Below are 20,599 nucleotides of genomic sequence, written 5' to 3'. Positions count from 1 at the left end.
ATGGGGACTGGAGACGATGGGGACTGGAGACGATGGGGACTGGAGACGATGTATACTGGAGACGATGTGGACTGGAGACGATGAGGACTGGAGACGATGGGGACTGGAAACGATGAGGACTGGAGACTGTGGGGACTGGAGACGATGGGGACTGGAGACGATGAGGACTGGAAACTAAGGGGACTGGAGACGATGGGGACTGGAGACGATGGATACTGGAGACGATGGATACTGGAAACGATGGGGACTGGAGACGATGGATATTGGGATGGGCTCTGACTGAGACTGAGACAAGCCGCGACTCGATAGGGATGGGTGTATTACAGGCCTTTATGGGTAGCTATGGGACTAAGCTACACTGATTTATGGGCTACCCCATGAACTTCTCCCACATGTCTAACTCAGATTCAGCTTTGGGGGGAAAAACACACATTATGGTATCATCTTATAAAGGTTTTGCCATGAACACGGCCGCCATTAAATCTCCTTTCAGTGTCAAGTCTGAGACACAACAACCCCGTTCCCATGTAGTTGTTCAGTGTAGAGCTGTGCTGTAATACATATGGATGAGAGAAACGGTGTGTGTATGTGAGGACGGAACAGGTCTTCAGAGTGAGGCTAGAGGACTGTGGTGTAGAGCGGGAATATGTTTAAAGGGGAGTCTGTTCTCTGTGTAACCTACAGCGTGCACGGCTCCCCTGCTGGCGGATTCCTTCTCGTTCCCCTCGTCGTCGATCTCGAGGACAGCACTCTTGGGGGCGACGGCGATCCTTTGGCCCAGGACACGGCCAGCGATGCTGGAATAAATCTGTCCTAATCTGTGGGTCATGTAGCTACACCCATTACCTCTTGATCCTGTCCAGGCAGAGCACAGGAGCAAGCAGGGAGAAATAGTGTTCACTGCTATACAGACAGGGTCGAGGAAGAGGGGGAGAGAGACCGAGGGAGGTTGACAGTGGTCACTGCTTTACAGACAGATGAGTGGAGGAGGAAGAGGGAGAGAGAGACCGAGGGAGGTTGACTTTGTTCACTGTGGTACAGACAGGGTAGTGGAGGAGGGAGAGGGAGAGAGACTGAGGGAGGTTGACTGTGTTCACTGTGGTACAGACAGGGTAGTGGAGGAGGGAGAGGGAGAGAGACTGAGGGAGGTTGACTGTGTTCACTGTGGTACAGACAGGGTAGTGGAGAAGGGAGAGGGAGAGAGACAGAGGGAGGTTGACTGTGTTCACTGTGGTACAGACAGGGTAATGGAGGAGGGAGAGGGAGAGAGACTGAGGGAGGTTGACTGTGTTCACTGTGGTACAGACAGATGAGTGGAGGAGGAAGAGGGAGAGAGACACCGAGGGAGGTTGACTGTGTTCACTGTGGTACAGACAGGGTAGTGGAAGAGGGAGAGGGGGAGAGAGACCGAGGGAGGTTCACTGTGTTCACTGTGGTACAGACAGGGTAGTGGAGGAGGGAGAGGGGGAGAGACCGAGGGAGGTTGACAGTGTTCACTGTGGTACAGACAGGGTAGTGGAGGAGGGAGTGGGAGAGAGACCGAGGGAGGTTGACAGAGTGTTCACTGTGGTACAGACAGGGTAGTGGAGGAGGGAGAGGGAGAGAGACCGAGGGAGGTTGACTGTGTTCACTGTGGTACAGACAGGGTAGTGGAGGAGGGACAGAGACAGATGGAGGGTGAGAGACCGAGGGAGGCGAAGAGAGATGGGAGAGGGACCAAGACCGAGGGAGGCAGAGAGACCGAGGGATGGAGACAGAGAGAATGAGCGAAAGGTTGAGAGGGAGCGAGACCGAGGGAGGCAGAGAGACCGAGGGATGGAGACAGAGAGAATAAGCGAAAGGTTGAGAGGGAGCGAGACCGAGGGATGGAGACAGAGAGAATGAAAGGTTGAGAGGGAGCGAGACCGAGGGAGGCAGAGAGACCGAGGGATGGAGACAGAGAGAATGAGCGAAAGGTTGAGAGGGAGCGAGACCGAGGGAGGCAGAGAGACCGAGGGATCGAGACAGAGAGAATGAGCGAAAGGTTGAGAGGGAGCGAGACCGAGGGAGGCAGAGAGACCGAGGGATCGAGACAGAGAGAATGAGCGAAAGGTTGAGAGGGAGCGAGACCGAGGGAGGCAGAGAGACCGAGGGATGGAGACAGAGAGAATGAGCGAAAGGTTGAGAGGGAGCGAGACCGAGGGAGGCTGAGAGACCGAGGGAGGTTGACAGAGAGAATGAAAGGTTGAGAGGGAGCGAGACCGAGGGAGGCTGAGAGACCGAGGGAGGTTGACAGAGAGAATGAAAGGTTGAGAGGGAGAGAGAGAAATCATATTAGATGAAGATGCTGCTCTGGCAAGATCATCTGTCTAATAACAGGAACACGCTGAGAGGTTTTATTTTCCCCCAAACCTCTTTGGAATGGAGGTGGTTATCTGGGTCCTGCAGTCACTGCTCTAGAATCAGTTCATATATAGTACATCCTCTAGTATCAGTTCATATCTAGCCTCAGAGATGGTTGATTTGTCCTCTAGAATCAGTCCATACATAGTACATCCTCTAGTATCAGTCCATACCAAGCCTCAGAGATGGTTGATTTGTCCTCTAGAATCAGTTCATATCTAGCCTCAGAGATGGTTGATTTGTCCTCTAGAATCAGTTCATATCTAGCCTCAGAGATGGTTGATTTGTCCTCTAGAAGCAGGGCATACCTAGCCTCAGAGATGGTTGATTTGTCCTCTAGAAGCAGTACATATCTAGCCTCAGAGATGGTTGATTTGTCCTCTAGAATCAGTTCATATCTAGCCTCAGAGATGGTTGATTTGTCCTCTAGAAGCAGGGCATACCTAGCCTCAGAGATGGTTGATTTGTTCTCTAGAAGCAGTACATATATAGCCTCAGAGATGGTTGATTTGTTCTCTAGAAGCAGTACATACCTAGCCTCAGAGATGGTTGATTTGTTCTCTAGAAGCAGTACATACCTAGCCTCAGAGATGGTTGATTTGTTCTCTAGAAGCAGTACATACCTAGCCTCAGAGATGGTTGATTTGTCCTCTAGTATCAGTCCATACCAAGCCTCAGAGATGGTTGATTTGTTCTCTAGAATCAGTACATACCTAGCCTCAGAGATGGTTGATTTGTTCTCTAGAAGCAGTACATACCTAGCCTCAGAGATGGTTGATTTGTTCTCTAGAAGCAGTACATACCTAGCCTCAGAGATGGTTGATTTGTTCTCTAGAAGCAGTACATACCTAGCCTCAGAGATGGTTGATTTGTTCTCTAGAAGCAGTACATACCTAGCCTCAGAGATGGTTGATTTGTCCTCTAGTATCAGTCCATACCAAGCCTCAGAGATGGTTGATTTGTTCTCTAGAAGCAGTACATACCTAGCCTCAGAGATGGTTGATTTGTCCTCTAGTATCAGTCCATACCAAGCCTCAGAGATGGTTGATTTGTTCTCTAGTATCAGTCCATACCAAGCCTCAGAGATGGTTGATTTGTTCTCTAGAAGCAGTACATACCTAGCCTCAGAGATGGTTGATTTGTCCTCTAGTATCAGTCCATACCAAGCCTCAGAGATGGTTGATTTGTTCTCTAGAAGCAGTACATACCTAGCCTCAGAGATGGTTGATTTGTTCTCTAGAAGCAGTACATACCTAGCCTCAGAGATGGTTGATTTGTCCTCTAGTATCAGTCCATACCAAGCCTCAGAGATGGTTGATTTGTTCTCTAGAAGCAGTACATACTGTATCTAGTCTCAGAGATGGTTGATTTGTTCTCTAGAAGCAGTACATACTGTATCTAGTCTCAGAGATGGTTGATTTGTTCTCTAGAAGCAGTACATACTGTATCTAGTCTCAGAGATGGTTGATTTGTTCTCTAGAAGCAGTACATACTGTATCTAGTCTCAGAGATGGTTGATTTGTTCTCTAGAAGCAGTACATACTGTATCTAGTCTCAGAGATGGTTGATTTGTTCTCTAGTATCAGTCCATACCAAGCCTCAGAGATGGTTGATTTGTCCTCTAGTATCAGTCCATACCAAGCCTCAGAGATGGTTGATTTGTTCTCTAGTATCAGTCCATACCAAGCCTCAGAGATGGTTGATTTGTTCTCTAGAAGCAGTACATACCTAGCCTCAGAGATGGTTGATTTGTTCTCTAGAAGCAGTACATACCTAGCCTCAGAGATGGTTGATTTGTCCTCTAGTATCAGTCCATACCAAGCCTCAGAGATGGTTGATTTGTTCTCTAGAAGCAGTACATACCTAGCCTCAGAGATGGTTGATTTGTTCTCTAGAAGCAGTACATACCTAGCCTCAGAGATGGTTGATTTGTCCTCTAGTATCAGTCCATACCAAGCCTCAGAGATGGTTGATTTGTTCTCTAGAAGCAGTACATACTGTATCTAGTCTCAGAGATGGTTGATTTGTTCTCTAGAAGCAGTACATACTGTATCTAGTCTCAGAGATGGTTGATTTGTTCTCTAGAAGCAGTACATACTGTATCTAGTCTCAGAGATGGTTGATTTGTTCTCTAGAAGCAGTACATACTGTATCTAGTCTCAGAGATGGTTGATTTGTTCTCTAGAAGCAGTACATACTGTATCTAGTCTCAGAGATGGTTGATTTGTTCTCTAGAAGCAGTACATACTGTATCTAGTCTCAGAGATGGTTGATTTGTTCTCTAGAAGCAGTACATACTGTATCTAGTCTCAGAGATGGTTGATTTTTCCTCTAGTGTCAGTCCATATCTAGTCTCAGATATGGTTGATTTATTCCTCGGTCATAAATTGTGCAGTTTCATCTTCACCCAAACAGAAAGAAAAGCTGTAATTTACAAAGTTATTTCATTACTGTACATTTTTGCAGCGCTGATAATACTTAATAGGTTTAGCACATTGACATACAAGTGGGCCAGCCGGAGAGAGGGAGAGGAGAGAGAGAAAGATACAAATGAAAGTGTGTCTAAATGAAGGGGACTGCATGCTGTGCTGTGGTGTGTTGAGCTCCAGGCCCCACTAATCCAGAGACTTAGTGGTCTCTGGATTAGAGGCGGAGCCATCCTCTTTGGGTTCTGGTGGTGCTGAATCTGGCGTGGTGGGCCTCTTTGGCTTGGCACTGGGCACTTTGCTTCTCCTCTTCTCGTTCTACTCAGAGGAGGAGATACAGGAGGAGAGTGAGTGTCAGGGAAGAGACGCCACACCGAGGGCCCCTACAGGGAGAGAAGCCACACTGAGGGCCCCTACAGGGAGAGAAGCCACACTGAGGGCCCCTACAGGGAGAGAAGCCACACTGAGGGCCCCTACAGGGAGAGAAGCCACACTGAGGGCCCCTACAGGGAGAGAAGCCACACTGAGGGCCCCTACAGGGAGAGACGCCACACTGAGGGCCCCTACAGGGAGAGAAGCCACACTGAGGTCCCCTACAGGGAGAGAAGCCACACTGAAGGCCCCTACAGGGAGAGAAGCCACACTGAGGGCCCCTACAGGGAGAGAAGCCACACTGAGGGCCCCTACAGGGAGAGAAGCCACACTGAGGGCCCCTACAGGGAGAGAAGCCACACTGAGGGCCCCTACAGGGAGAGAAGCCACACTGAGGGCCCCTACATGGATAGAAGCCACACCGAGGGCCCCTATAGGGAGAGAAGCCACACCGAGGGCCCATATAGGGAGAGAAGCCACACTGAGGGACCCTACAGGGAGAGAAGCCACACTGAGGGCCCATACAGGGAGAGAAGCCACACTGAGGGCCCCTACAGGGAGAGAAGCCACACCGAGGGCCCCTACAGGGAGAGAAGCCACACTCAGGGCCCCTACAGGGAGAGAAGCCACACCGAGGGTCCCTACAGGGAGAGAAGCCACACTCAGGGCCCCTACAGGGAGAGAAGCCACACTGAGGGGCCCTACAGGGAGAGAAGCCACACCGAGGGCCCCTACAGGGAGAGAAGCCACACCGAGGGCTTCTACAGGGAGAGAAGCCACACTGAGGGCCCTTACAGGGAGAGAAGCCACACCGAGGGCCCTTAAACGGGAGACAAGCCACACCGAGGGCCCTTAAAGGGGAGACAAGCCACACCGAGGGCCCTTAAAGGGGAGACAAGCCACACCGAGGGCCCTTAAAGAGGAGTCAAGCCACACCGAGGGCCCTTAAAGGGGAGACAGGCCACACCGAGGGCCCTTATGTCCCAGAATAACCCCTGGCTCCTTGGGTAACTGACTCATAAATCTGGGCACCAACCGTGCCCTCTCCGAACGCAGCCCCCTTACCAGGATCCAGTGGAAACAGCAACACATCTCATCTCCATGGTCACGAAACCCTCCTCTGAACCACCAGTCAACTGCATTTTCCTTTGGTTCCCTGTATCATAGAAAACTACAGCCTTGGGACGATTATACCGTTAGTAGAGACGTGATGGTCATAAGAGATAAAAACTAAACAGTGTAGTTAAGATTGAGCCTGGCTGGCTCATTAGAACACGTACTATTCAGACATAGCTACAGACGGCCGCGATGATGACTCACCACAGAAATGCGTAATGGAATATCAGTTACAGGGTAGCCTAGTGGTTAGAGTGTAGAGGAGGTAGGGTAGCCTAGTGGTTAGAGTGTCGAGGTGGTAGGGTAGCCTAGTGGTTAGAGTGTAGAGGTGGCAGGGTAGCCTAGTGGTTAGAGTGTAGAGGTGGCAGGGTAGCCTAGTGGTTAGAGTGTAGAGGTGGCAGGGTAGCCTAGTGGTTAGAGTGTAGAGGTGGCAGGGTAGCCTAGTGGTTAGAGTGTAGAGGTGGAAGGGTAGCCTAGTGGTTAGAGTGTAGAGGTGGCAGGGTAGCCTAGTGGTTAGAGTGTAGGGGCGGCAGGGTAGACTAGTGGTTAGAGCGTTGGACTAGTAACCTTAAGGTTGCAAGTTCAAATCAACGAGCTGACAAGGGACAGATCTGTTGTTCTGAACAAGGCAGTTAACCCACTGTTCCTAGGCCAGTTAACCCACTGTTCCTAGGCCAGTTAACCCACTGTTCCTAGACCAGTTAACCCACTGTTCCTAGACCAGTTAACCCACTGTTCCTAGACCGTCATTGAAAATAAGAATTCCTTCTTAACTGACATGCCTAGTTAAATAAAATTAAAAATTGTTGTTTTTTGTCACTCAGGCTTCCAACAGTTGTTCTTTTGTCAATAATGTCTCATGTCCAATATCTCTCTAGTGATCCCGGTCTGTAGGAGCATTCTTTTCTTTTGATTAAAACTTTTATTTAACTAGGCAAGTCAGTTAAGAACACATTCTTATTTACAATGACAGCCTACCCGGGGAACAGTGAGTTAACTGATGTGGTCAGGGGCAGAACGACAGATGTTTAACTTTTTACAGCACAAACATTTACATTTACATTTAAGTCATTTAGCAGACGCTCTTACACCTCCCTATCCAGCCCCAACACCTCTCTATCCATCCCCAACACCTCCCTATCCAGCCCCCCTTCCCTATCCAGCCCCAACACCTCTCTATCCAGCCCCAACACCTCTCTATTCAGCCCCAACACCTCTCTATCCAGCCCCAACACCACCCTATCCAGCCCCCTTCCCTATCCAGCCCCAACCCTCCCTTTCCAGCCCCTACATCTCCCTATCCAGCACCCCTCCCTATCCAGCCCCCTTCCCTATCCATCCCCAACCCCTCCTTTCCAGCCCCTACATCTCCCTATCCAGCACCCCTCCCTATCCAGCCCCCATTCCCTCTACACGCCAACCCCTCGTGTCCTTTCCCTTCCCCCTATCCAGCCCCAACACCACCCTATCCAGCCCCCTTCCCTATCCAGCACCAACACACCTCTATTTAGCCCCACACACTCCCTATCCAGCCCCAAAACCACCCTATCCAGCCCCCTTACCTATCCAGACCCAACTGCTCTCTATCCAGCCCCAACCGCTCTCTATCCAGCCCCAACACCTACCTATCCAGCCCCAACACCTCTCTATTCAGCCCCAACACATCTCTATTCAGCCCCAACACCTCTCTATCCAGCCCCAACACATCTCTATTCAGCCCCAACACCTCTCTATTCAGCCCCAAAATCTCTCTATTCAGCCCCAACACCACTCTCTATCCAGCCCCAACACCTCTCTATTCAGCCCCAACACCTCTCTATCCAGCCCCAACACCACCCTATATAGCCCCAACACCTCCCTATCCAGCCCCAACACCACCCTATATAGCCCCAACACCTCTATCCAGCCACAACACCTCTCTATCCAGCCCCAACACCTCCATATCCAGCCCCAACACCTCTCTATCCAGCCCCAAAACCACCCTATCCAGCCCCACTTCCCTATCCAGCACCAACACACCTCTATTCAGCCCCACACACTCCCTATCCAGCCCCAACACCACCCTATCCAGCCCCCTTACCTATCCAGACCCAACCGCTCTCTATCCAGCCACAACCGCTCTATCCAGCCCCAACACCTCTCTATCCAACCCCAACCCCTCTATCCAACCCCAACCCCTCCCTATCCAGCCCCAACCCCTCCATATCCAACCCTCTCCATTAAAGCCCAACCCTCCCTATCCAGCCCCAACCTTTCCATATCCAACCCCTCTCCATTAATGCCCAACCCTCCCCTGTCCAGCCCCAACCCCTCCCTGTCCAGCCCCAACCCCTCTCTATCCATCCCCAACCCCTCCCTATCCAGCCCCAACCCCTCTCTATCCAACCCCAACCCCTCCCTATCCAGCCCAACCCCTCTCTATCCAACCCCAACCCCTCCCTATCCATCCCCAACCCCTCTCTATCCAACCCCAACCCCTCCCTATCCAGCCCCAACACCTCTCTATTCAGCCCCACCCACTCCCTATACAGCCCCAACACCTCTTTATCCAGCCCGAACACCTCCCTATCCAGCCCCAACACCTCTCCATTCAGCCCCACCCACTCCCTATACAGCCCCAACACCTCTTTATCCAGCCCCAACCCCTCCCTTTCCAGCCCCAACACCTCCCTATCCAGCCCCAACCCCTCCCTGTCCAGCCCCAACCCCTCCGTATCCAGCCCCAACCCCTCCCTATCCAGCCCCAACTCCTCCCTATCCAGCCCCAACCCCTCCATATCCAACCCCTCTCCATTAATGCCCAACCCCTCCTGTCCAGCCCCAACCCCTCCCTATCCAGCCCCAACCCCTCTCTATCCAACCCCAACCCTCTCTATCCAGCCTCAACACCTCCCTATCCAGCCCCCTTCTCCTATCCAGCCCCAACACCTCTCCCTATTCAGCCCCAACACCACCCTATCCAGCCCCCCTTCCCTATCCAGCCCCAACACCTCTCTATTCAGCCCCAACACCTCTCTATCCAGCCCCAACACCACCCTATTCAGCCGACCTTCCCTATCCATCCCCAACCCCTCCCTTTCCAGCCCCTACATCTCCCTATCCAGCACCCCTCCCTATCCAGCCCCCTTCCCTATCCACCCCAACCCCTCGTATCCTTTCCCCTTCCCTATCCAGCCCCAACACCACCCTATCCAGCCCCCTTCCCTATCCAGCACCAACACACCTCTATTCAGCCCCACACACTCCCTATCCAGCCCCAACACCACCCTATCCAGCCCCCTTACCTATCCAGACCCAACCGCTCTCTATCCAGCCACAACCCTCCATATCCAACCCCTCCCATTAATGCCCAACCCCTCCCTATCCAGCCCCAACCCCTCCATATCCAACCCCTCTCCATTAGGCCCAACCCCTCCCTGTCCAGCCCCAACCCCTCCCTGTCCAGACCCAACCCCTCTCTATCCAACCCCAACCCCTCCTTATCCAGCCCCAACCCCTCTCTATCCAACCCCAACCCCTCCCTATCCAGCCCCAACCCTCTCTATCCAACCCCTCCCTATCCAGCCCCATCCCCTCTCTGTTCAGCCCCAACCCCTCTCTATCCAACCCCATCCCCTCTCTATCCAACCCCAACCCCTCCCTGTCCATCCCCAACCCCCCCCCATCGCTATCCAAAGACTCAGCAGTACGTCGTTGCCTTGACTTCATTACCAGAGATGGGACCTCCCCCTTTTGTTCCCAAAGCCGAGGCCTCACCGTGGTAACAAACACTCTGGGAATCACCAATACTCACTACTCACTGCATTGCTTATTCACATAACTACACTCACTCTCTTTAAAATAAACAATATAGACCCACATAGATATATCTCTCACAGTCTTCAAATCAACTTGTCACACTTTTTTTGTTTGTTCTTTTGATTATTGTTATTTTTTACCCCGTGTTCTCCCTAATTGTGTGGTTTCCAATTGGTAGTTACAGTCCTGTCAAAACACAACCCAACCAAGTCGCACGTGCGTATTGGGACAAGGACATCCCTGCTGGCCAAACCCTCCCCTAACCCGGACAACGCTGGGCCAATTGTACACCGCCCCATGGGTCTCCCGGTCACGGCCGGCTGTGACAGAGACTGCACCCAGAATCACTAGTGGCACAGCTAGCACTGCATGAGATGCTGTGCCTTAGACCACTGCGCCGCTCAGATACAAACTCATGAGTGGCCATGCTGCACTGAAAAATGAGTCCACACGGCAGTTTGAAAAGTCACTTCCCCTCACCCTCCGGCATTCCCCGCTGGCTAGCAAATCACAAGCGATCAGCCTGTGAGGCGTACTCATTACTGGGTGAATGACAGCTTCACAAAAGCTTCATTAAGGACACAGATGGCGAGGAAGCAGAGAATGGCAGGAACGAATGTAACATTGGCTATATGTGACGAGGCTGAAGAACCTTTCCACAGCTTGAACGACTGGCGGGGAGCCAGGCAGCCCACCCTCTTCAGAACGGGCTTCAGTCAGGTTCACACTGCCCTGCAGTTATGTGGGGATCTGGCCATGTCACATGTCACGTTGACAGCTGTGTGTGTGTCTCTGTATGTAGGTATAACAGATCTGAACACTACCCCTTAAGTCAGGAGGAGGAGGAATGTAGAACCAGCTGTGGAGACAAGATGCACTTCAGGATCCAGAGTGGTTGGTTCAGGTCCATGATAATGCAGGTCCATGATAATGCAGTATCAAATCACATTTTTATTTGTCACATGCGCCGAATAAAACACGTGAAACACCTTAAAGTAAAACGCTTAATTGCCATGAGTGCGCAAAGCTGTCATCAAGTCAAAGGGTGACTATTTGAAAAATATAAAATATATTTTCATTAATTTAGCACTTTGAAAACAAATCAAATGTATTTATATAGCCCTTCTTACATCAGCTGATATCTCCAAGTGCTGTACAGGCACCCAGCCTGAAACCCCAAACAGCAAGCAATGCAGGTGCAGAAGCACGGTGACTAGGAAAAACTCCCTAGAAAGACCAAAACCTAGGAAGAAACCTAGAGAGGAACCAGGCTATGAGAGGTGGCCAGTCCTCTTTTGGCTGTGCCGGGTAGAGATTATAACAGATCATGGCCAAGATGTTCAAATGTTCATAAATGGCCAGCATGGTCAAATAATAATAATCACAGCACCTCAGGAGTAAATGTCAGTTGGCTTTTCATAGCCGATCATTAAGAGTATCTCTACCGCTCCTGCTGTCTCTAGAGAGTTAAAAACAGCAGGTCTGGGACAGGTAGCAGGTAGCACGTCCGGTGAACAGTTCAGGGTTCCATAGCTGCAGGCAGAACAGTTGAAACTGGAGCAGCAGCATGGCCAGGTGGACTGGGGACAGCAAGGAGTCATCATGCCAGGTAGTCCTGAGACATGGTCCTAGGGCTCAGGTCCTCCGAGAGAGAGAAAGAATTAAAGAGAGCATACTTAAATTCACACAGGACACCGGATAAGACAGGAGAAGTACTCCAGATATAACAAACTGACCGTAGCCCCCGACACAAACTACTGCAGCATAAATACTGGAGGCTGAGACAAGAGGGGTCAGGAGACACTGTGGCCCCATCCGATGATACCTCCGGATAGGGCCAAACAGGAACGATATGACCCCACCCACTTTGCCAAAGCACAGCCCCCACACCACTAGAGGGATATCTTCAACTACCAACTTACCATCCTGAGACAAGGCAGAGTATAGCCCACAAAGATCTCCGCCACGGCACAACCCAAGACAGGAAGACCACGTCAGTGACTCGACGCACCCCTCCTAGGACGGCATGAAAGAGCACCAGTAAGCCAGTGACTCAGCCCCTGTAATAGGGTTAGAGGCAGAGAATCCCAGTGGAGAAAGAGGGGAACCGGCCAGGCAGAGACGGCAAGGGCGGTTCGTTGCTCCAGAGCCTTTCCGTTCACCTTCACACTCCTGGGCCGAGACCGAGTTTGCGTCTCTCACATGGGTAGGCAGACCATTCCATAAAAATGGAGCTCTATAGGAGAAAGCCCTGCTTCCAGCTGTTTGCTTAGAAATTCTAGAGACAATTAGGAGGCCTGCGTCTTGTGACCGTAACGTACGTGTAGGTATGTACGGCAGGACCAAATCAGAGAGATAGGTAGGAGCAGTGAAAGTTAACATTATGTTTTCGAATGACATCCCCAAGAGGTAAAATATACAGTGAAAACAATAGTGGTCCTAAAACGGAACCTTGAGGAACACCGAAATGTACAGTTGATTTGTCAGAGGACAAACCATTCACAGAGACGACAAACTGATATCTTTCCGACAGATAAGATCTAAACCAGGCCAGAACTTGTCCGTGTAGACCAATTTGGGTTTCCAATCTCTCCAAAAGAATGTGGTGATCGATGGTATCAAAAGCAGCACTAAGGTCTAGGAGCATGAGGACAGATGCAGAGCCTCGGTCTGATGCCATTAAAAGGTAATTTACCACCTTCACAACTGTAGTCTCAGTGCTATGATGGGGGCTAAATCCAGACTGAAGCATTTCGTATACATTGTTTGTCTTCAGGAAGGCAGTGAGTTGCTGCGAACAGCTTTTTCAATTTTTTGGGAGAGGAATGGAAGATTCAAAATAGGCCGATTTAGTTTTTTATATTTTCTGGGTGCAGGTTTGGATTTTTCAAGAGAGGCTTTATTACTGCCACTTTTAGTGAGTTTGGTACACATCCGGTGGATAGAGAGACGTTTATTATGTTCAACATAGGAGGGCCAAGCTCAGGAAGCAGCTCTTTCAGTAGTTTAGTTGGAATAGGGTCCAGTATGCAGCTTGAAGGTTTAGAGGCCATGATTATTTTCATCATTGTGTCAAGAGATATAGTGATAAAACACTTGAGTGTCTCCCTTGATCCTAGGTCCTGGCAGAGTTGTGCAGACTCAGGACAACTGAGCTTTGAAGGAATACGCAGATTTAAAGAAGAGTCCGTAATTTGCTTTCTAATAATCATGATTTTTTCCTCAAAGAAGTTCATTAATTTATTACTGCTGAAGTGAAAGCCATCCTCACTTGGGGAATGTTGCTTTTTAGTTAGCTTTGCGACAGTATCAAAAAGGAATTTCGGATTGTTCTTATTTTCCTCAATTAAGTTGAAAAATAGGATGATCGAGCAGCAGTGAGGGCTCTTCGATACTGCACGATACTGTCTTTCCAAGCTAGTCGGAAGACTTCCAGTTTGGTGTGGCGCCATTTCCGTTCCAATTTTCTGGAAGCTTGCTTCAGAGCTCGGATATTTTCTGTATACCAGGAAGCTAGTTTCTTGTGACAAATGTTTTTAGTTTTTAGGGGTGCAACTACATCTAGGGTATTGCACAAGGTTAAATTGAGTTCCTCAGTTAGGTGGTTAACTGATTTTTGTCCTCTGATGTCCTTGGGTAGGCAGAGGGAGTCTGGAAGGGCATCAAGGAATCTTTGTGTTGTCTGAGAATCTATAGCACGACTTTTGATGCTCCTTGGTTGGGGTCTGAGCAGATGATTTGTTGCGATTGCAAATGTAATAAATGTGTGGTCCGATAGTCCAGGCTTATGAGGAAAAACATTAAGATCCACAACATTTATTCCAAGGGACAAAACTAGATCCAGATTATGACTGTGACAGTGAGTAGGTCGATGATGGCTCCGAAAGCCTTTTGGAGTGGGTCTGTGGACTTTTCTATGTGAGTATTAAAATCACCAACAATTAGAATATTATCTGCTATGACTACAAGGTCCGATATGAATTTGGGGACCTCAGTGAGGAATGCTGTATATGGCCCAGGAGGCCTGTAAACAGTAGCTATAAAAAGTGATTGAGGAAGGCTGCATAGATTTCATGACTAGAAGCTCAAACGCCGAAAACGTCTTTTTTTTTGTGTAAATTGAAATTTGCTGTCGTAAACGTTAGCATCACCTCCTCCTCTGCGGGATGCACAGGGGATATGGTCACTAGTGTAACCAGGAGGTGAGGCCTCATTTAACACACTAAATTCATCAGGCTTAAGCCATGTTTCAGTCAGGCCAATCACATCAAGATTATGATCAGTGATTAGTTAATTGACTATAATTGCCTTTGAAGTGAGGGATCTAACATTAAGTAGCCCTATTTTGAGATGTGATTTTATCACGATCTCTTTCAATAATGGCAGGAATGGAGGAGGTCTTTATCCTAATGACATTGCTAAGGCGAACACTGCCATGTTTAGTTTTGCCCAACCTAGGTCGTGGCACAGACACTGTCTCAATGGGGATAGCTGAGCTGACTACACTGACTGTGCTAGTGGCAGACTCTACTAAGCTGGCAGGCTGGCTAAGAGCCTGCTGCCTGGCCTGCACCCTATTTCATTGTGGAGCTCGGGGAGTTAGAGCCCTGTCTATGTTGGTAGATAAGATGAGAGCACCCCTCCAGCTAGGATGGAGTCCGTCACTCCTCAGCAGGCCAGGCTTGGTCCTGCTTGTGGGTGAGTCCCAGAAAGAGGGCCAATTATCTACAAATGCTATCTTTTGGGAGGGGCAGAAAACAGTTTTCAACCAGCGATTGAGTTGTGAGACTCTGCTGTAGAGCTCATCACTCCCCCTAACTGGCAATTACTCGATGCCGACATTTTTAGCTGATTTACACGCTGAAGCTATGTTACGCTTGGTGACCTCTGACTGTTTCGTCCTAACATCGTTGGTGCCGACGTGGATAACAATATCTCTATACTCTCTACACTCGCCAGTTTTAGCTTTAGCCAGCACCATCTTCAGATTAGCCTTAACGTCGGTAGCCCTGCCCCCTGGTAAACAGTGTATGATCGCTGGATGATTCGTTTTAAGTCTAATACTGCGGGTAACGGAGTCGCCAATGACTAGGGTTTTCAATTTGTCATAGCTAATGGTGGGAATCTTCGGCGTCTCAGAGCACGTAACGGGAGGAGTAGAGACAAGAGAAGGCTCGTCACTCGCTTCTTACTGGGGAAAACCAGTTGAATGTTTCTGTCGGTTGAATGAGCGACACCGGTTGAGCGTTCCTACAGCATTTCCTTCCAGAAGCCATGAGAAAGTTGTCCGGCTGCGGGGACCGTGCGAGGGGTGCGAGGGGATTTATACTAACGTTACGATCTGTTCTTCCTGGTGGCACAGACGCTGTTTCATCCTTTCCTACACGTAAATTACCCTTCCTTTACGATTGCGTCTGAAGCTGGGCTTGCAGCACAGCTATCCTCTCCGTAAGGCGATCGTTCTCCTGCTATCCTCTCCTGTATATATATTCTAAAACTTTTGGGCGGGAGTATACATGTAGATAGAGTTAAAGTATCTATGCATAGATAATAAACAGAGAGTAGCAGCAGCGTAAAAGAGGGGTCTGGGTTGCCCTTTAATTAGCTGTCCAGGAGTCTTATGGCTTGGGGGTAGAAGCTGTTAAGATGCCCTTTGGACCTAGACTTTGAGAGAGAATAGGGTTATCACACAGACCTCCCCCCCACACCAGATAGAGAAAGGGGTTATCAAAACAGACCCCCCCACCAGAGAGTCAGGGGTTAAACAGCCCCCCTACTCCCCCCCACCAGATAGAGACAGGGTTATCAACAGACTCCCCCCAACAGAAGACAGGGGTTATCACACAGCCCCCTTCCCCCCACCAGATAGAGACAGGGGTTATCACACAACCCCCCTCATCAGATTGAGACAGGGGTTAACACAGCCCCCCTCCTCCCCCTCACCATATAGAGACAGGGGTTATCACACAGCCCCCCCCACCAGATAGAGAGACAGGGGTTATCACACAGCCCCCCATCAGATAGAGAGACAGGGTTATCACACAGCGCCCCCCATCAGATAGAGAGACAGGGGTTATCACACAGCTAGAGAGAGGATGAATAAACCCATGTACTGTAGTAATTAATTGCACAGGAGAATGTTCAGGAAGAGGAATGGGAAGCTTGGCCAAGGGAATAGACACTCTAGAGAAGCTTCTTCTCTCCTGCCACCCACACAGCTTATGTTCTAGGGAGATAACCGAGTTGAAAATGAACAAGGTTCTGCCTACACGTTTCGAAGAGGGAACTGGGAAGATACATCAAAATAGTCGAAAAGCAGGAAGCAGGGGAAGACAGGTGCAAACTCAACGTCAGTTAGTGAAATCACCAGAACACAGACGACAGGTCTGATAGGTCTCAACACACCCTTTAATATATATTTTTATTTGTATTTATTTTACCTTTATTTAACTCGGCAAGTCAGTTTAAGAACAAATTCTTGTTTACAATGACCGCCTACCAGCGGCCAACGCCTGACGACGCTAGGCCAATTGCGTGCCGCCCTATTGGACTCCCGATCACGGCCTGTTTTGAAACAGCCTGGAATCGAACCAGGATGTCTGTAGTGACGCCTCAAGCAGTGCTTTAGACCGCTGTGCTTTCAAGACATTCCAATGATCAGTCTTTTTGCGTCCAAATACCTACAGTGGATTCCTTCCCCATGGCCATTACTGGCTACATCCTATATTTTGCCATGAGGAGGATGCTAGACAAGTGTGTTCACTCTGGCAGAGACAAAGGTCCAGAGGGGACTGTGGTCCAGAGGGGACTGTGGTCCAGAGGGGACTGTGTTCAGAGAGGACTGGGGTCCAGAGAGGACTGGGGTCCAGAGGGGACTGGGTTCAGAGAGGACTGGGTTCAGAGAGGACTGGGGTCCAGAGGGGACTGGGGTCCAGAGAGGACTGGGTTCAGAGAGGACTGGGGTCCAGAGAGGACCGGGTCCAGAGAGGACTGGGTTCAGAGAGGACTGGGGTCCAGAGAGGACCGGGTTCAGAGAGGACTGGGTTCAAAGAGGACTGGGTTCAAAGAGGACTGGGGTCCAGAGAGGACTGGGGTTCAGAGAGGACCGGGTCCAGAGAGGACTGGGTTCAGAGAGGACTGGGGTCCAGAGAGGACCGGGTTCAGAGAGGACTGGGTTCAAAGACTGGACTGGGGTCCAGAGAGGACCGGGGTCCAGAGAGGAGGACTCCAGGTTTAAAGAGGACTGGGGTCCAGAGAGGACTGGGGTCCAGAGAGGAGAGGACTGGGTCCAGAGAGGACTCGGTTTAAAGAGGACTGGGGTCCAGAGAGGACTGGGGTCCAGAGAGAAAGAGAGGACTGGGTCCAGAGAGGACTGGGATGAAAGAGGACTGGGGTCCAGAGAGGACCGGGGTCCAGAGAGGACTGGGTTCAGAGAGGACTGGGTTCCAGAGACTGGGTTTAGACTGGGTTTAAAGAGGACTGGGGTCCAGAGAGGACTGGGGTCCAGAGGACTGGGTTCAGAGGACTGGGTCCAGAGAGGACTGGGTGGGGTCCAGAGAGGACTGGGGTCCAGAGAGGACTGGGGTCCAGAGAGGAGAGGACTGGGGTCCAGAGAGGACTGGGGTCCAGAGGCTTGTCCACTGACCAAACCCAACCACACACACTGACTACAGGGAATCACTCTGGCAGAGACTAGGTGCAGAGAGGACTGGGGTCCAGAGAGGAATGGGTTCAGTCTGGAGTTTAAAGAGGACTGGGGTCCAGAGAGGACTGGGTTCAAAGAGGACTGGGGTCCAGAGAGGACTGGGGTTCAGAGAGGACTGGGGTTCAGAGAGGACTGGGGTCCATAGAGGACTGGGCTTAAAGAGGACTGGGGTCCAGAGAGGACTGGGTTCAAAGAGGACCGACTACAGGTCCAGAGAGGGTCCAGAGAGGACTGTTCAGAGAGGACTGGGGGTCCAAGAGGGACTGGGGTCCAGAGAGGACTGGGGTCCAGAGAGGAAAGAGGACTGGGGTCCAGAGAGGACTGGGGTCAGAGAGGACTGGGGTCCAGAGAGGAGAGGACTGGGTCCAGAGAGGAGAGGACTGGGGTCCAGAGGCTTGTCCACTGACCAAACCCAACCACACACTGACTACAGGGAATCACTCTGGCAGAGACTGGGTTCAAAGAGGACTGGGGTCCAGAGAGGACTGGGGTTCAGAGAGGACGGGGTTCAGAGAGGACTGGGGTCCATAGAGGACTGGGCTTAAAACCCAACCACACACTGAGGACTGGGGTCCAGAGAGACTGGGTTCAAAGAGGACTGGGGTCCAGAGAGGACTGGCGTCCAAGAGGACTGGGGTCCAGAGAGGACTGGGTTCCAGAGAGGACTGGATCTAGACAGGACTTGGTCCCAGAGAGGACTGGGGTTCAGAGGGGACTGGGGTCCAGAGAGGACTGGGTTCAGAGAGGAGAGGACTGGGGTCCAGAGAGGAGAGGACTGGGTCCAGAGAGGACTGGGGTCCAGAGGCTTGTCCACTGACCAAACCCAACCACACACACTGACTACAGGGAATCACTCTGGCAGAGACTAGGCTCAGAGAGGACTGGGGTCCAGAGAGGAATGGGGTCCATAGAGGACTGGGTTTAAAGAGGACTGGGGTCCAGAGAGGACTGGGTTCAAGAGGACTGGGGTCCAGAGAGGACTGGGGTTCAGAGAGGACTGGGGTTCAGAGAGGACTGGGGTCCATAGAGGACTGGGCTTAAAGAGGACTGGGTTCCAGAGAGGACTGGGTTCAAAGAGGACTGGGGTCCAGAGAGGACTGGCGTCCAAGAGGACTGGGGTCCAGAGAGGACTGGGTTCCAGAGAGGACTGGGTCTAGAGAGGACTGGGGTCCAGAGAGGACTGGGTCCAGAGAGGACTTGGTCCCAGAGAGGACTGGGGTTCAGAGGGGACTGGGGTCCAGAGAGGACTGGGTTCAGAGAGGACTGGGGTCCAGAGAGGACCGGGTCCAGAGAAGACTGGGTTCAGAGAGGACTGGGGTCCAGAGAGGACTGGGTTCAAAGAGGACTGGGTTCAAAGAGGACTGGGGTCCAGAGAGGACCGGGTCCAGAGAGGACCGGGTCCAGAGAGGACTGGGTTCAGAGAGGACTGGGGTCCAGAGAGGACCGGGTTCAGAGAGGACTGGGTTCAGAGAGGACTGGGTTTAAAGAGGACTGGGTTCCAGAGAGGACTGGGGTCCAGAGAGGACTCGGTTTAAAGAGGACTGGGGTCCCAGAGAGGACTGGGGTCCAGAGAGGAGAGGACTGGGTCCAGAGAGGACTGGGTTGAAAGAGGACTGGGGTCCAGAGAGGACCGGGTCCAGAGAGGACCGGGTCCAGAGAGGACTGGGTTCAGAGAGGACTGGGGTCCAGAGAGGACTGGGGTCCAGAGAGGACTCGGTTTAAAGAGGACTGGGGTCCAGAGTGGACTGGGGTCCAGAGAGGAGAGGACTGGGTCCAGAGAGGACTGGGTTGAAAGAGGACTGGGGTCCAGAGAGGACCGGGTCCAGAGAGGACTGGGTTCAGAGAGGACTAGGTTCAGAGAAGACTGGGTTTAAAGAGGACTGGGTTCCAGAGAGGACTGGGGTCCAGAGAGGACTGGGGTCCAGAGAGGAGAGGACTGGGTCCAGAGAGGACTGGGTTCAAAGAGGACTGGGGTCCAGAGACGACTGGGTTTAAAGAGGACTGGGGTCCAGAGAGGAGAGGACTGGGGTCCAGAGAGGAGAGGACTGGGTCCAGAGAGGACTGGGGTCCAGAGGCTTGTCCACTGACCAAACCCAACCACACACACTGACTACAGGGAATCACTCTGGCAGAGACTAGGTGCAGAGAGGACTGGGGTCCAGAGAGGAATGGGGTCCAGAGAGGACTGGGTTCAAAGAGGACTGGTGTCCAGAGAGGACTGGGGTTCAGAGAGGACTGGGGTCCATAGAGGACTGGGCTTAAAGAGGACTGGGGTCCAGAGAGGACTGGGTTCAAAGAGGACTGTGGTCCAGAGAGGACTGGCGTCCAAGAGGACTGGGGTCCAGAGAGGACTGGGTTCCAGAGAGGACTGGGTCTAGAGAGGACTGGGGTCCAGAGAGGACTGGGTCCAGAGAGGACTTGGTCCCAGAGAGGACTGGGGTTCAGAGAGGACTGGGTTCAGAGAGGAATTGGGTCCAGAGAGGACTGGGTCCCAGAGAGGACTGTGTCCCAGAGAGTACAGGGTCCCAGAGAGGACTGGGTTAAGAGAGGACTGGGGTCCAGAGAGGACTTGGTCCTAGAGAGGACTGGGGTTCAGAGAGGACTGGGTTCAGAGAGGACTGGGGTCCAGAGAGGACTGTGTCCCAGAGAGGACTGTGTCCCAGAGAGGACTGGGGTCCAGAGAGGACCGGGTCCAGAGAGGAGAGGACTGGGGTCCAAAAGAGGACTGGGTTCAGAGAGGACCGGGTTCAAAGAGGACCGGGTTCAAAGACGACTGGGGTCCAGAGATTCTGGGTTCAGA

At 51.4% G+C, this 20,599-nt stretch overlaps 1 protein-coding gene across 1 annotated transcript in view; it reads right to left on the bottom strand.

The window, feature by feature from the left end:
• Positions 1-829, bottom strand: part of LOC135563047 (uncharacterized) — a 1,535-nt gene extending 706 nt beyond the window's left edge. The window contains exons 1-2 of the mRNA XM_065005845.1: positions 683-829; positions 1-215 (exon numbers count right to left, since the gene is read on the bottom strand). The exon at positions 1-215 is cut by the window's left edge and continues 706 nt beyond it. Of these exons, the coding sequence (XP_064861917.1) occupies positions 1-215; positions 683-829 (362 nt within the window). The remainder of the gene's footprint in view (positions 216-682) is intronic.
• Positions 830-20,599: the final 19,770 nt, after the last annotated feature.

This window comes from Oncorhynchus nerka, linkage group LG3, assembly GCF_034236695.1.
Source record: "Oncorhynchus nerka isolate Pitt River linkage group LG3, Oner_Uvic_2.0, whole genome shotgun sequence".
NCBI lineage: Eukaryota > Metazoa > Chordata > Actinopteri > Salmoniformes > Salmonidae > Oncorhynchus > Oncorhynchus nerka.
The sequence above is the reverse complement of the archived record's forward strand: the minus strand, read 5'-3'. Positions and strand labels throughout refer to the sequence as shown.